Here is a 16,422-nt window from a genome sequence, read left to right as displayed (position 1 = left end):
CATAAGTGTAAACTGACTAATGTATCATTTTACATATCACTTCTGTTTATTGACAGAAAAACAGTGTTGCATCCCCTATACTGGGAACATGATTGCGCTGCATTACAGCATATAATTATGCCAAAGATAAGCCAATATATTAACTGTTAAATACGTTGAAGTGTATTATGATGTAATAAATTGTAAGCTTGCAGCAGGGCCCTCTAACCCCCAAGTCTGTCTGTCATCACCCAGTTTGTTTTATCACTGTCTACTATTGTAAAGCGTAAAGGAATCTGCTGAGCTATATAAGAAACTGTAAATAAATAAATAAACAAATACATCTAATGTTTAGGGGAAAAAAAACAAGAACATTGATTCAAAAAATAACAGGTTAATCATTCTATGAGTGGTGTCCAGCAGTACATATATGCCAATCACTGTGTTCATTTCTAGGCAGCAGGGCCGTCTTAACAGCAGTGTGGGCACCTGGGCAAAGCAATGCACTGGGGCCCTTACCCATTCTCCCCTCCTAGGGGTGGGGGGTGGTATCAGCAGCAGCTTTGATGTCCCACAGGTGGCAGGGGGTGCTCTATCTTCCATTCAACATGTAGGACCTGGAGCAGTAACTTCTGCTAATTACTCCTTTACTGCACAGGTGGTGGGAGGGTGAACACTAACATGTGGAAGGGGGCATTGAGCTGTATGAAGGGTCCCTTGTAATTGACTTCCAGGGAGGTAGGGGGTGTTTTATACACAGGGGACGGTTGGATAATGGAGTGGGATTAATATTCGTCATTTTCCGGTGGAAGGGCAGCTTGTTTGACTGCAGATATCGCCATTATCTGGAAATAGATTTCTTAGCCTAGTATAAAAACCTAGAGTCCCAACTTTCAGGAGGTGCTGGGAACTTGGGTATCAGAGATCAGGAGCCAGAGCAATCCATTGACAAAAATATAAAACTACACCAGACGTTTGGAGCTGGAGCAGGGACCGGCTGCTTGAAGGCTGATATCTCTGGTTCTGGGCATGATAGAGACAAGCCGCTAGTGTCAGAGAGAACCTGAGAAATATGACTGGAAATTGTAATTAACAGGTCGGATGTGGACTGCTGCTTTGAAGTTGGATATCTGCAATTCCCCAGGGCCGATTTTCAAAATTCTGGTATCCCTGGAAAAAGGGGATCCTCAGCTATCAACATAGAGCCCTTATATGCCTGGGGCCCCTGGGCAAGTGCCCATACAAAAAGACAGCCCTGCTAGGCAGGATTGATCAGCAATACTTATTACAGCATAATGCACTTTAATGTATTTAACTGTTAATATATTGGCTTATCTTTGGCATAATTATATGCTGTAATGCAGCTGCAGGTGGGGCAGATGTAACATGTGCAGAGGGAGTTAATGTGGCCATACATCTACAGATTTATTGTCCGATCTGTCTGTTTGGAACAAAATACTGGTAATGGATGAGAGCACTTTGCTTTGAAATGCTGGAAAACTGCCAAAAACTGTCATTCAGATATTACCAGGTATTTGTTCCAACCAGCCAGATCTGACAATCGATCTGTAGATGTATGACCACCTTTAGATTTGTGTTGAGTTATTTTGTTTCTGTGCAGGGTAAATACCTGCTGCATTATTTTTACACTGCCATTCAGATTTCAGTTTCAACACACCCCACCCAAATTTAACTCTCTCAGCACGTTACATCTGCCCCACCTGCAATGCAGCATTTGTTTTGCCCATTTTGAGAACAAATTTGTACTGGGATCAGGTCTGATTAAGGGCTATTATGCAGTGTTATATTTCACACAGTGTCAATGAAATTCCATTTAGAGTATTTGTGCTTCTTCTATTATAAACACGTTCAGGAGAAAACACACAATATTCACAATTGTGACCATGAAAATGGGTCAATTATTAGGGATTTTTTCTCCCGCCAGTCAGTCACTTTGCACTAGGACAAGCTCGTACTGTTTTTTACTATGCTAAAGTATATTAATGAACCACTCTAAGAAATCCTGACATAATTATAACTAGATTGGAGCATCTTCATAGGTTTCGTCATTTTCACCTAAAAAGTGAAACTTCTGGCCTCTTGCCAGAACAGAAGATGTGGACTCAGATCAAAAAGCTTTTGCACGTTTCTTATTCAGGTCAAGTCACAACTTTCCCACACTAGCCGATTTTGAATTTCTCAATTTCAGTTTTTTCACTCCGCCCTAATATATATATATATATATATATATATATATATATACATACATACATACACACACACACACACATATACAGTATACTCACTTCCCTACAGCTCAGCTGTATTGTGTACCAAGATTTGTGCTGCTAATTGTGCTCTGTTTTTGTTCTTCTGTCGCTGTTATGTTTGTTCTGTATACCTTGTACTGTTCTAATGTGTTCTATATGTACGGCGCTGCGTTCCACTTGTGGCGCCTTATAAATATACAATAATAACAACAACAACAACAACAACAACAACAACAGTATATATATTTATTTCCATGCCTATAAACCTTAACATATTAGCCTACACTGTAAGCAAATGACCTATTGGTCCTATGTTGTGCTTACTGCCAGCTGGCTTCCCTCACATAGGGGTAAATTTACTAAGATGGGAGCTCTATTGAAGTTGAGATGTTGCCCATAGCAACCAATCAGATTTTACCTATTATCTTCTAGAAAGTGCTAGATAAAAAAGAAACAGAATCTGATTGGTTGCTATGGCCAACATCCCATCTTCAATAGAACTCCCATCTTAGTAAATGTACCCCATAGTTTATCTGTCATGTAAGTGCAGGTGAGCCAGGAGAGTTAAGGTGCCCATATATGGAGTGATTTTGCTTTGCGATTCGTGCTAATTTAAAAAAGAATGTGCAACGCATACTTATTGTACTATATGCAATGTGATCTAGTACAATAAGTACGCGCTGCACATTCTTTTTTAAATTAGTGCGCATCGCAAAGTAAAATCACTGCAAATATGGGCACCTTAAATGCATGCTGCTGTAGCACATCGCATGCGTTTTGTTCTAGATGTGATCTAGTACAAAAAGTACAGAGCACATCGCTCCGTGTATGGGCACCATAATGACTTTATGAAAAACAAAATCGCACAAAAATGAATTAGAAATTAATCAAGTTAAGAGCAAATTGCTTAAATCTATCGAATAATGATGTAATTTCAACATAACGCAAAGTTTAAATCAAATTCTTAAAAAAGTAACACAATACTAACAACAACTGACTGTAGCTGTAACAGCGCTACATGAAATAAAAAATAGTACATTGTGCATAATACACTGTACATGATTAGGAATTACTGTACATATAAAGGCATTGTCATATATTCTGCAAAATATCACATTTAGGACAAGTTTTGCAGTGCAAGTATAATTAGTGTGATGTATTAATTTATATCTTAAACATAGCACTTCTATGCTTCATAATCTGGTATTACATGACATATCAGTGTTAATAATAAGCAAGTATGTATAAACACAGAATCCTCCAATATAAAAAAATATTTTTGAAAATAAACAAAAAATACCCTTTGATATGGAAAGACCATCCAAATGCACAAATGTTACAGATCTAATTTTATTGATAATAATAAACCCAGAATGCCATAGGGAGTTAGAATATATGTCCAAACTAGGCCTAGTTCCTTAAATAAGTTTACCAATAGGAACAGTCTGCTTTATATAAATGAGAGATGCATTGAGGAGATCAAAATCAAATTCTACAATGGACAGACGAAGAGACACTACTAAACGCATAGAGGGAATCATATAGTGCAAATGCCCACATCACACAAAGCACATAAATCATAGTGCCAGACAGACAGAGGATTAAACTCTGGGTGACAATGGATAGATCACTTTGGGACAATAGAAAATGATACATTGTAAGAGGGAGAAATGATACATTATAAGAGGGAGCTATACAGTATCACAGACTACTGTGTGACAATGCAAAGGTGACAAGCACGTTGACACTCACAACAAGAAGCTCATCTCCTTGTTAAGCCGACAGCAGCAGGGACAGCAGCAGAGCCCAGAAGGTGACAGTCCACTCACAACAGCAGCTGTAATCCTTCTGCCAGAGAGACGGGGGTGTGAACCACACGCTGCAGAAAGCTTTTTTTTTTTCCAACAGCTTTATTTAAATAGAACAACTGTAACAAAACAGCAGAAGGACATTACAAACTAAATTTGAAACACTATATGATTAATTTTAAAACATCAATATATTTTACAGAAACTGTATTTAAACCCCCCCCCCCAAAAATATAATTGTCCAATAAACACATTAGTATGCTGATCAGTGAGAAATATGTAACTGTGATCTGCTTCTGTGCTCAGCAGATATAATACAAGCTAGTATTGCAGTACAGCATAACACCAAAAGTGTTAAATGACAAAGGACATGGAGAGTCGTAATTAGGAAAAGATCTCTTTAGAATGGGGACACTGTTTCAGATGAGGTACATGCAGGGGTTAAAGTGAGGGGGAACTGGGTGGAACTGAGTTCCACCACCTCGAATGGTGAGGTGGAACATTTTAACCTACACATTGGCTCTGCACAGTAATTCTTACAGAAAAGCATTGTAGTTTGCAGGGGGATGCTAAAAAAACCTACCACTGGCCCTGTCTCTGCCTAATGTGGGGAGGGGAGGGGGTGTAATTAGGTGGCATAGAGAAATGAGTTCCCCCACCTCTGCATGACCACTTTAAGCCCTGGGTAGATGAGAAAGCCATGACACGCAGAGAAACTTCCATTTCTTTATTATTTATTTATTTACAGTTTCCGTTGTGCTTTACAATTGTTGACATTGATTAAACAACCTGGGTAACAACAGGCAGACTTGGAGGTAAGAGGGCCCTGCTGCAAGCTTACAATCTATAGGGACATTAGAGGGAAACACAAGGACAGGCATCAGTAATAGCATAGCAGTCCCACCAAGTTGCAAGTCCAGAAGAAAAGCTATATAATACATAAGTGCCTCAGAGAGTTATGCGTGTGGAACTTAAATATGATAGGGTTGCCTGAAGAGGTGAGTTTTCAGGGAATGCTTAAAGGTTTGGAGGCTAGCGGAGTCTTATTGTGTGTGGGAGGGCATTCCATTGGGTAGGAGCAGGACAATGAAAGTCCTGTAATAGTGAATGGGAGGTAGTGATCCATGCAGAAGAGAGACGCAGATCTTGTGCAGGGTGGAGTGGTTGAGATGGGAGATATTTTGAAATAAGTAAAGAGATATATACTGGTGTAGTATGGTTAATAGATTTATATGTGAGTATAAGTATTTTGTATTGAATACAGTAAAATACAGGCAACCGATGGAGGGACTGGCAGAGCGGATCAGCAGATGATGAGCGTCTTGCTAGGAAGATCAGCCTAGCAGCAGCATTTAATATAGATTACAGTGGGGAGAGTCTGTTTTTGGGAAGACCAGTTAGGAGACTATTGCAATAGTCAATGCGGGATATCATGAGTGCATGGATAAAAGATGTCTTGTGTAAGATAGGCGTCGTATTTTGGATATGTTTTTTAGATGCATGTAACATGATTCGGAGACAGATTGAATGTGCGGAACAAAGGACGGTTCAGAGTCAAGGATGACCCGTAGGCAACGAGCTTGAGTGGTAGGGTAGATTGTTGAGTTGCCAACAGTTATGGAGATATCAGGATGGTAACTGTTCTTGGCTGGTGGGAATATAAATAATTCAGTTTTGGAAATATTGAGTTTGAGGTGGTGAGAAGACATCCAAGATGAGATGGCAGAGGGGCATTCAGAGACTCGGCCCACACCACTGGTGACAAGTCTGGGGTTGATAGATTTGAGTATCGTTCGCATACAGGTGACACTGAAATCCGAAAGAGCTGATTTGTTTGCCAAGAGATGAGGTATAGATTGGGAAAAGCAGAGGACCTAAAACTGAGCCTTGCGGAACTCTGACTGACAGAGGTAATGAAGAGGAGGTAGAGTCAGAGAAGCAAACACTAAAAGAGCGATAAGATAGGTAAGAGGAGAACCAAGGGGTTTATTCTAGTTCATTCTTTCTGACAAAATCCTTCTTAGATGGACAAAACCATGTGCACTGCAGGGGGGCAGATGTAAAATGTGCAGAGAGAATTAGATTTGGGTGAGTTATTTTGTTTCTGTGCAGGGAAAATACTGACTGCATGATTTTACACTGCAATATAGATCTCACTTTGAAGAAAAACCCCACCCAAATCTAACTCTCTCTGCACATGTTACATCTGCCCCACCTGCAGTGCACATGGTTTTGTCCATCTAAGAAGGATTTTGTCAGAAAGAATGAACTAGAATAACCCCCCAAGAGAGGACTGTATCATTAAGACCTAGGGAGTGTAGTGTTTGTATGAGAAGAGTGTGATCAACAGTGTCAAATGCAGCAGAGAGCTCTAGAAGACTGAGTATTGAGTAATGGCCTTGTTGGGGGTCAGAATTTAGTTTTTTTTTAGATTGGGAGTAATCACTACATGTTTGAACAGAAAAGGAAAAGTAACAGTAGCAAGAGAGAGATTGCAGGTTTTAGTTAAGGCTGGGATAAGCAGAGGAGATCGAGTTTTAATGACTTGTGCAGGTATAAGATCAAGAGCAGAGGTAGCAGAGTAGGAGGATAAGAAGAATGTGGATACTTCCTTTTCATATGTGGGCTCAAATGAAGAGAAAGTGCCAGAGGGTTCAGGTGGGGAAGTAAGTAGCTTAAAGGCTGTAGAAGAGCATACAATATCATCTCGGATGTTATCAATCTTGCCCTTAAAGTAGGAGGCAAGTTATTGTGCACTGTAAGTAGCTGGTGGGGGAGGAGGGGGAGGGTACAGAAGAGATTTAAATGTGTTAAAAATTCACTTAGGGTTGGTGGCATGAGAAGAGATGAGATATTGAAGTATTTTTGTTTGGCAGTGTCCAAAGCATTGCAGTAGGAGCGGTAGATAGTCTTACATATGTGAGGTAAGCACTCCGATTACGAGAATTATGCCAATGGTGACAGATTTCATAGTTGTCTTGTTATTTTGGAGTGCCACGTTTGGCATCTAAGCCTGCGTGCGGTGTAATGGGAAGCTGGAGCCACTTCATCAAGGGCTGTTTTAAGAGATTGGTACAGGTGAGAAACAGCAGAGTCAGAAGAGACAAATGTAGAAATAGGTGAAAGATGTTGCAGAGAGATGGAAAGTTGTGGAAAATTGAATAGCATTAGTATTTCTACGGGTTACAGTAGGCTTGCATGATTTCAGTGTCAGTGAGCTTGGGGTAATTGAGGAGAGCAAGAGGGTAATGAGATTGTTATTAGAAAGAGGGAAGGGAGTGTTAGTAAAATCAGAGAGTGAGCACAGCCTGGTGAAAACAAGGTCAAGGCAGTGGCCTTCCTTATGAGTAGAGGAGTCAGACAACTGGGAGAGGCTGAGAGAGGAGGTTAGAGAGAGGAGTTTAGAAGCATGCAGAGATTGTGGACTATCAATAGCAATATTGAAGTCACCCATGATGATGGTGGAGATGTCAGAGTATAAGAAGTGGGGGGAGCCAGACAGAGAAATATTCCAAAAATTGAGGTATGGGAAGCCCAGGTGGGCGATAGATAGCAGCAAAACACAGAGATAAAGGGGAAAAAATCCTAATAGAGTGAACTTCAAATGATGTTAATTTGAGTGAAGGAACTGGTGATAGAACTGAATTTGTGAGGGATTGTGACAGTAATATACCTACCCCACCTCCTTTACAGTTACCAGGTCTGGAGGTGTGAGTGAGGTGGAAACCACCATGTGACAGTTCTTCAGGCGAGGCTGTGTCTGATTGTGTGAGCCAGGTTTCTGTAATAGCCAGCAAGTTGAAGTTGTGAGAGATGAAGAGATCATGGATAGATGTTAATTTGTTGCAAACAGAGCGTGCATTCAATAGGGCACATTTAAGTTGCTTGATGGGTGGTGGGAGGCATGTGATATTTATGAGGTTATCTATAAGGCAAGGAACCAGATAAATCTGAGTGGGACAGGTGGTTGGGGCCCGAGTTTGGCGATATGTCACCAGCTAATAAGATTAAAAAGTATAGATATAGGTGGATGTTTGTGTTTTTTTTTTATATTGGTGGTCAGATGCGGATGAGAATGTACATTATGAAACCATTGGGTAATGATATGTGATCTGTGGATAGAGAGACATTGTTCCTGATTCAGAGATGTATGCTATGCTGATATTTTTACAGTTGCGTCTAATGGGGCCTACACACGTAGAGAAATCGCTGTGTGTGTAGAGCCCCCGGCTCCCGCCGCTCGCTGGTCCCCGCCCCGTGCCACAGACCCGGACCCTCTCCTGCAGCTCCCCCCCCCCCCGGGACCCTGCTCTCCTGCTGCTCCCCAGGTTTACATGTGATAAATCGAGCCGATTTATCACATGTAAAAGATGCCACATAAAGTGCCAAATCTTATCAAGCTCTCCCGGGGAGCTGCCAGGAGAACTCAGGGGAAGTCGGCCAAATGTATAGGGGCCTTTAGACAGGTTGAACCCCATGGACTCATGGACTAAAGTCTTTTTTCAGCCTTAATTACTATGTTACATCATGTATCAGTACACAATAAACATGGCTTAGGCATCTCAGTACAGATGGCCACTCTGCACTACCAGGTTACTCAGAAGGTTAGTTATTGAAGGATCTGGGATTGGTATTGCATCTCTGTATGTAGTTGTGTATATGGGAAGTGCACTTCACAATATTAATAACAAATAAAATCACATACTAGACAGACAACATGAAACATAAAATGCTGGCTATTTAGCATGAGGCTTATTTGTGGGCTTGGAAATTGCTTATGGCCATATAACAGTTCCTTTCAATAAGGCATTTTTGTAATCCAATATAGTTACCAGTCTCTGACAATCATTGGTTTTCTGCAGCTGTGACAGAGCAAAGGTATTCCCCTTTAACGAGTGCTTACTCTGTGGGTTTTTGCTCTTTGTTCCTCCTTTACCAGTAAGTGACTGGACACAACTCCTGCCGCTGTTAGGTGTAAGAGACCCAGGCGCTGATCTTGCCTTGTGAGAACTGGCGTGTTTAGGAGCTCAAAAACGCGTTTCTCCGCCTTGGATGCTAGTCGGTGGCTTCCTCAGTTTGAGCTGGTTACACATACATGCCACTTATTTATGGCGTGCCGGTTCGCGCGTCTCGCACTTCCGGGTTTGCACTCCAAGCCTCATTTTCGTTTGGCTTGTATTTATAGACATCGGCGGCCATTTTCTTTCCTGTATTCCAAGCCTCGCTTTCATTCAGCTTGGATCTGTAGACGCCAGCGGCCATTTTTTTATTTATTATTTCCTATATTCCAAGCCTCGTTTTTAGACAGTCAATTGCAGCGGCCATTTTATTGTTTATTTACCAATGTTGTATATTTATATTGTATTCCAAGCCTCGCTTTAACCATGGCCATATTTATATGTTAACTTCCAAGCCTCACTTTCAGCCACAGTCAAATTTAGCATATTCTGCATATTTTATATATATATCTCCAGCCCGCAGCCTCCTTTTTAATCTTTACTTGTGTTTGGGTTTATTTAACCCTATCTTAGCTGCATTCACATGGACATAATAACAGACAAACAACATTTAACGTACAAAATCATATTTAAATTGGAAATACCGAATTGGTCATAACCATATGTATTATACTACATAGTATATATACTGTACCTAAACAGGCATCCTATACGCAATATTTTTAGTTGTTACATATACCCTATATATAGCATCTATCGCCCCAAACAAATTCCCTATAGGGAGTATAAGCCAAAGAATCGAGGGAGTACTATTCATATAAACTTGACATATATCAATGGGTCTTGTATATTTAATCATACAGAAAAAGTTCACATGATACACAAATTATAATAAATGGAAAAATAATATACCCAAGAGTCAGTTCATGAGAATGAAAAGGAACTGTTCAACGGATAAGGCTTTTGACAAACAAAGTAGAGATTTACACCAAGCCTTTTTAGAACAAGGTTATCCCCTAAAACTGTTAGATGAATCCTTGGTACTCTTTACCTAACACGGCGCCCACATGGGCATCGCAGGTAAAAAAATCGCGGGCATCGCGGCCATTGAATGCACTAAAAATCGGGTGCGACGCGACCGACGCGATTTCCCATAGGGAACAATGTTAAATTTCTCAATTGACCCGATTTTACTGTTCAATGCCTCAATTGACACGATTTTTCCATAGGAAACAATGTTAAATGGCCCACAGAGGCCAAATAGGCACCCTGAAGTGTGAAATGGCCCCCACAATTGTTAACGCCACCCCACGATCAACGTCAACCCGAAGCGTGGCGAGCGCAGCGAGCCCGCGAGGGGCGGCGGTACGCGTCCTACGACCTTTTCATACCCCCACTATCCACGTCGGCGTGGAGTTGAGAATAGAATAGTGAGCCCGAAGCGTGGCGAGCCCCGCGAGGGGACGCGGATACCTTCACAGGTAAACGCGTCCCTTCGCGGGCTTCACAGGTATCCTCGTCCGCTCGCCACGCTTCGGGCTCGGTGGCTCGCTGCGCTCGCCACACTACTCTATTCTCAACTCCACGCCGACGTGGATAGTGGGGGTATGAAAAGGTCGTAGGACGCGTACCGCTGCGCTCGACACGCTTCGGGTTGACGTTGATCGTGGGGTGGCGTTAACAATTGTGGGGGCCATTTCACACTTCAGGGTGGCTATTTGGCCTCTGTGGGCCATTTAACATTGATTCCTATGGAAAAATTGTGTCAATTGAGGCATTGAACAGAAAAATCGGGTCAATTGAGAAATTTAGCATTGGTCCCTATGGGAAATCACGGGCATCGCGTCGCACCCGATTTTTTAGTGCATTCAATGCCCACGATGGGCGCCGTGCTAGGTAAAGAGTACCGAATCCTTAGACCTAGTGAAAAATATGGAGAGAAAAGAACTGTTGATAAATAAGGAAGACACATCACTAACACAGTCCCATAGGATAAAAATTAAGAGTAAGTAGAGGAAGGCAGTCTTTATTACACAGTACAATGTCAAAGCAACGGAAATAAAGAAAATAGTGAAGAAAAATATGTACTTGTTAAAATCAGATGAGATTCTGAACAAAGAGGTAGATTTCAATAACTCAGTAGTGTTCAGGAAGTCCCATAATTTAAAAACAAAACTAGCACCAAGCTTTTATAAGGAAAAAGGGAAGGACAAGACCATTAATCCCACATGGCTGCCTCCTCCACCAGAAGGGTATCATTCATGCGGCAGTGGAGGTTCAGGGGGTTCATGTGCATCATGTGTGCACATAAACAGGAAAACCGTGAACTTCACCTCATATGTGTCAGGTAAAACCTTTCCTATAAAAGTTTTTTTGAACTGCAAAACTAAATATATTATATACATATTAACATGTGGATGCGGCTTACAATACGTGGGCCGCACCATTCGTAATTTACATGTCCGTTATATGGAGCACAAACAAAATATTTTGAAACTGAGTAAAAACAATAGCCTTTACAGACATATGACGGGTTGCCAACGAGGGGAAATGAAAGGGATTAGAATGATAGGAATAGAACACATTAAAAGTACCCCTCGAGGAGGAGACAGATATGTCCAGTTGTGCAGACGTGAAGCATACTGGATATTCTGCCTAAGAACACTCAGTCCCCTGGGTCTGAACGACAGTATTGAATTAAATAATGTTTAAACAGTTAATTGGTGTGATAATTCGTGATCTGTCCATGTGAATTTCTAAAAAATTTTGAAATAATGGTGATTCCTTATAGAATGTAGGGCTAAATCTTAGGAATGATTATTTAATAACGTTCATTCATATGAGGGGATTTCTATCTTTCTCATTTATCTTTCTCATTTATTCTTCTTCTCTCTTTTTTATTTCTCTATTTTATTTTAATTTGTGTATCATGTGAACCTTTTCTGTATGATTAAATATACAAGACCCATTGATATATGTCAAGTTTATATGAATAGTACTCCCTCGATTCTTTGGCTTATACTCCCTATAGGGAATTTGTTTGGGGCGATATATGCTATATATAGGGTATATGTAACAACTAAAAATATTGCATATAGGATGCCTGTTTAGGTATATATACACTATGTAGTATAATACATATGGCTATGACCAATTCGGTATTTCCAATTTAAATATGATTTTGTACGTAAATGTTGTTTGTCTGTTATTATGTCCATGTGAATGTGGCTAAGATAGGGTTAAATAAACCCAAACATAAGTAAAGATTAAAAAGAAGGCTGCGGGCTGGAGATATATATATATAAAATATGCAGAATATGCTAAATTTGACTGTGGCTGAAAGTGAGGCTTGGAAGTTAACATATAAATATCGCCGCGGTTAAAGCGAGGCTTGGAATACAATATAAATATACAACATTGGTAAATAAAAAATAAAATGGCCACGGCAATAGACTGTCTAAACACGAGGCTTGGAATATAGGAAATAATAAATAAAAAATGTCCGCCGGCGTCTACAGATCCAAGCTGAATGAAAGGAGGCTTGGAATACAGGAAAGAAAATGGCCGCCGATGTCTATAAATACAAGCCAAACGAAAATGAGGCTTGGAGTGCAAACCGGCACACCATAAATAAGTGGCATGTATGTGTAACCAGCTCAAACTGAGGAAGCCGCCGACTAGCATCCAAGGCGGAGAAACGCGTTTTTGAGCTTTACCTGAAGAAGCATTTGCAAAAGCGTACGCTTGACTGCACACCTAGTGTGTTAAACCCCACTTCCCTTCCCCCCATATGATTGTATTTTGATCTGTTTAGGCCAGTGGCGACACAGGGTATCCGTAGCACACGGTTCCCTGTAGTACAGTGACACGGACTGTAGCGCAAGAGCCGTGTACACTCCTGTCTGATCTGACACGCAAGAGCGAGGTAGTGCACGGCGGCAGACCTCAGACACAGCTCTGCGGTCAGCACACAGGCTGTGGAACTAGCGGCTCCAGCCAGCCAGCGGTAGCGCTGAAACGGGATCAAGCCCGTGTTCAGGCGCTTATCGCTACTGCATAGTGAGCCCCAGGAATATATACATTGTATCTGATAATTGTTACATCCTGGATAAGCATACACACTGTAAAACTGTCAATACCAGACATAACTTTTCCACTCTTAAATTTCAACCACCGTGCTTTATAAAATTATTCAGGGACAGTGTGAAGTGGGGTCCCACTAGGTGAGGATATATTATATCCTTTTTAAATCACTCAATGTTGTCCTATGTGTTTTTTTATATCTTCGCAACTATTTTAATGAAACCAATAAAAGTCAAGTTTTATTATTAAATTCTCTTTTGGTGCACCAACCAAAGACACCTTTTCTCTGTTCTCCCCAATATAATCCATAAAATAACTTGTGCCTCAAGAAATAAAAAAGATATTTCAAGAAAGTTAATACGAAAAAAACCTGATTTGCCTTCCTGTAATAGTCTGGAGCAGTGGTTCCCAAACTTTTTTGAATCATGGCGCCCTAGAGCATCAAAATATTTTCAAGGCACCCCTAGGCCAAATGCGTCTTATCGAGAAATTCAGAAAAAAATATTAAATTAAGTGCATTGTGTTTATATGTCACAGTTATCTGGTGAGGGACAGGATTTGCTTCTGTTTGTCCACATATATTATGATTGGCTGCCACAAGCACTGGTTTTGCCTGGTACATTGACCATAAATAATATGAATTGATCTTGGTCCACCAACCCAAGGCACCCCTGCAAGTGTCCTGAGGCTCCCCAGGGAGCCTAGGCACACAGTTTGGGAACCGCTGGTCTAGAGACAATAGCTTGTTCCCTCATAGCAGGTAGAGATGTCTTCATTTTCATACACTGCTCATCAATGACCTTAAGAAGCAAAATCCTGTATGGTATCACAGGGACATCCCATCCAATACCGGTGATGGGAAATTAAAATATACCCCTTTCACAACACCAAAATAACCTGGGTAATTGTGGGATGGACCCGGGCCAAGGTGCAGTGTGAAAGTGCCAAAGTTAAATAACCTGAGTCAAGCATCTCGAATATCCACCCAGGTTTAAAGCAGGGTTAAACAGGAGTCGTACTCAGGTTGATGTGGAGTGTGACAGTATCTGGCCTACGTTATTCAACTTGGCAATCAGCAAAAAGATGCTGGAGTGGCTGCTCCTGTGTGTCCTTTTGACATCTCGGGCCAAATGTAATAGGGCAGGGGTGTCCAAACTTTTTGCGACGAGGGCCAGATTTGGTGAAGTGTAAATGTGTGGGGGCCGACCATTCAGCCTGACATTCTTTGAATCATTAATCACATCAGAATGGTCCCCCACTCTGCCCCATTCACTCTGTCCCCCAGCCTGCCCCTCCTTCACTGTATGTTCCCCACTCTGTCTGCACCCATTCACTCTGTCCCCCAGCCTGTCCCCCCTTCTCTGAATGTCCATCACTGCCTGCAGCAGACAGCAAGGTAAAGGCGCTTGCCGGGACCCCACCTTTAGTGTCCTGTGCTATGCGTCCCACATCTGATGCTCTGCCCGCTTCCAGCTGGATGCTGCGGGCCGCTTGAAATTACAGCACGGGCCGCAATTGGCCCCCGGGCCTAACTTTAGACATGCCTGTAATAGGGTGTCAGAATCAGAAAGTGAGAGGTTTTGGGAGAGTTTTCCAAAGTGGCAATCATTTACACTGAAAACCAGGTTGATTACATTTGACTCTTCATCTTTGTGATTTCAAAAGAAGGTGCTAGTAAAATGATATGCAGTTTACACATACATTTTACAGGATTTCAGGAGTTTTTCCATGCTTGCATTTCTGACTATTATGTACTCCATTACATGAGAAAAAAAAAGAGTGATAGGGGTCTACTTCAGGGCTATTTTTCAGCAGGCTCCAGCAGGAACTGAGGCCCTTATTCTAGTTCACTCTTTCTGACAAAATATTTCTTAGATGGACAAAACCATGTGCACTCTGCAGGTGGGGCAGATGTTACTTGTGCAGAGATAATTAGATTTCGGTGGGGTTTTACACCTGCCTCACCTGCAGTGCACATGGTTTTGTCCATGTAAGAAATATTTTGTCAGAAAGAGTGAACTAGAATAAGGGCCTCAGTTCCTGCTGGAGCCTGCTGAAAAATAGCCCTGGTCTACTTATAATTTTTTCTTTTACTGTATAACTGAACACGATGTAATGCTTCACACTGTATCCATTCACAACCTTGTAGTGACACTATTTATCAAAGTAGAAGTAGACCATCTGAGAGATTCCGCTAATAAAGTTTAAAAGTGACGGCAGTTTAAATGGATAATTCATTAATGTGCACGCAAGAGGGTATCCGGACTCATGATAGATTGACTCTAGGTCAACAGTCATTAGGTCAACCACTAATGGTCGACACCTTTAAATGGTCAACATACTCAAGGTTGCTACAAGCAAAGGGTCGACAGAGACATGGTAGACACTGAAAAAGGTTGACACGTGTTTTTCATGTTTTTTGGTAGACCGAATTGGTTCATTCTGTAACATACAAGTGAGAATAGAATAGTGTGCCCGAAGCATGGCGAGCGGAGCATGCCATGCAAGGGAACACGGTACACTTGGACAGTGTCCATGTAGACATGGACCCCAATAAAAAAAGGGAAACGTGTTAACCTTTTTCAGTGTTGGCCATGTCTATGTCAACATGTTGTGTGTCAACCTTCTGTCAGTGTCGATCATTCTGTCGACCATTAGTGGTCCACCTAATGACTTTCGGCCTAGAGTCAATCTATGATTTATAATAACCAAGCAGGAGCCAGATGTCAGTGGCAATGGAAATAGTGTAGAAAACTACCCTAAGACACCATTTTTTCACAAAACAAATACAATACATACAGTATATATCATAAAATAGTTCTAGCCACTATTTTCCGTCAAAACCAGCAGAAACAGGAGCTTACCCCTAATTTATAAATAAGCTCCATTAAGAGAGATCTTGCACTAATTGGAAATGGTAAAATTGACATTTTCGAAAGGCAGAAAACTGTCCGGCATATCAAAATAAAGTAAACCTGTCTGACATACAGTAACAGGGGAGATATGCAAACAAAATAATCCTGTCTTTACCACTAATGGTTTCATTTACGCCAAGTTGCTGCAAGATCACTTATGACAAGGGCCACATTGGCATAAATCAGGAGTAGGTCCTCATATATTAAAACCCTACATCACCATGAAGGGGAAGGAACGGAAGACGGCAAAAGGAAGGTCATGTGACCAACGCAATGTCACCGTGTCACTGTGACCGGCGGCGCGTCCATTGTGATGTGATCGCTGCTACATGTGAGCCGGGCGACCTCGGCACAGCTCGTTGCATGATGGGAGAGGAATAGTCTCTGTGTATGCCGGGATTTGTAGTAC

General features: G+C 41.4%; 1 protein-coding gene across 4 annotated transcripts in view; it reads right to left on the bottom strand.

The window, feature by feature from the left end:
• MOB1B (MOB kinase activator 1B) overlaps window positions 1–16,371 on the bottom strand; it is a 103,191-nt gene extending 86,820 nt beyond the window's left edge. Inside the window, exons 1-2 of one of the 4 annotated variants that reach the window (XM_083174591.1) lie at window positions 16,129–16,371; window positions 4,002–4,176 (exon numbers count right to left, since the gene is read on the bottom strand). In XM_083174591.1, coding sequence (XP_083030717.1) covers window positions 4,002–4,015 — 14 coding nt within the window. In that variant the 5' untranslated portion in view covers window positions 4,016–4,176; window positions 16,129–16,371. Of the gene's footprint in view, window positions 1–4,001; window positions 4,177–14,519; window positions 14,645–15,962; window positions 15,988–16,128 lie in introns of those variants that run through there. The other 3 variants (XM_083174604.1, XM_083174597.1, XM_083174607.1) reach the window with 3 other exon arrangements.
• Between the last annotated feature and the right edge of the window lie 51 nt (window positions 16,372–16,422).

This window comes from Crinia signifera, chromosome 1, assembly GCF_055691185.1.
Source record: "Crinia signifera chromosome 1, ASM5569118v1, whole genome shotgun sequence".
In the NCBI taxonomy this organism is placed as follows: domain Eukaryota; kingdom Metazoa; phylum Chordata; class Amphibia; order Anura; family Myobatrachidae; genus Crinia; species Crinia signifera.
Note: the sequence above shows the minus strand (reverse complement) of the source record. Positions and strands in the feature narration are given on the sequence as shown.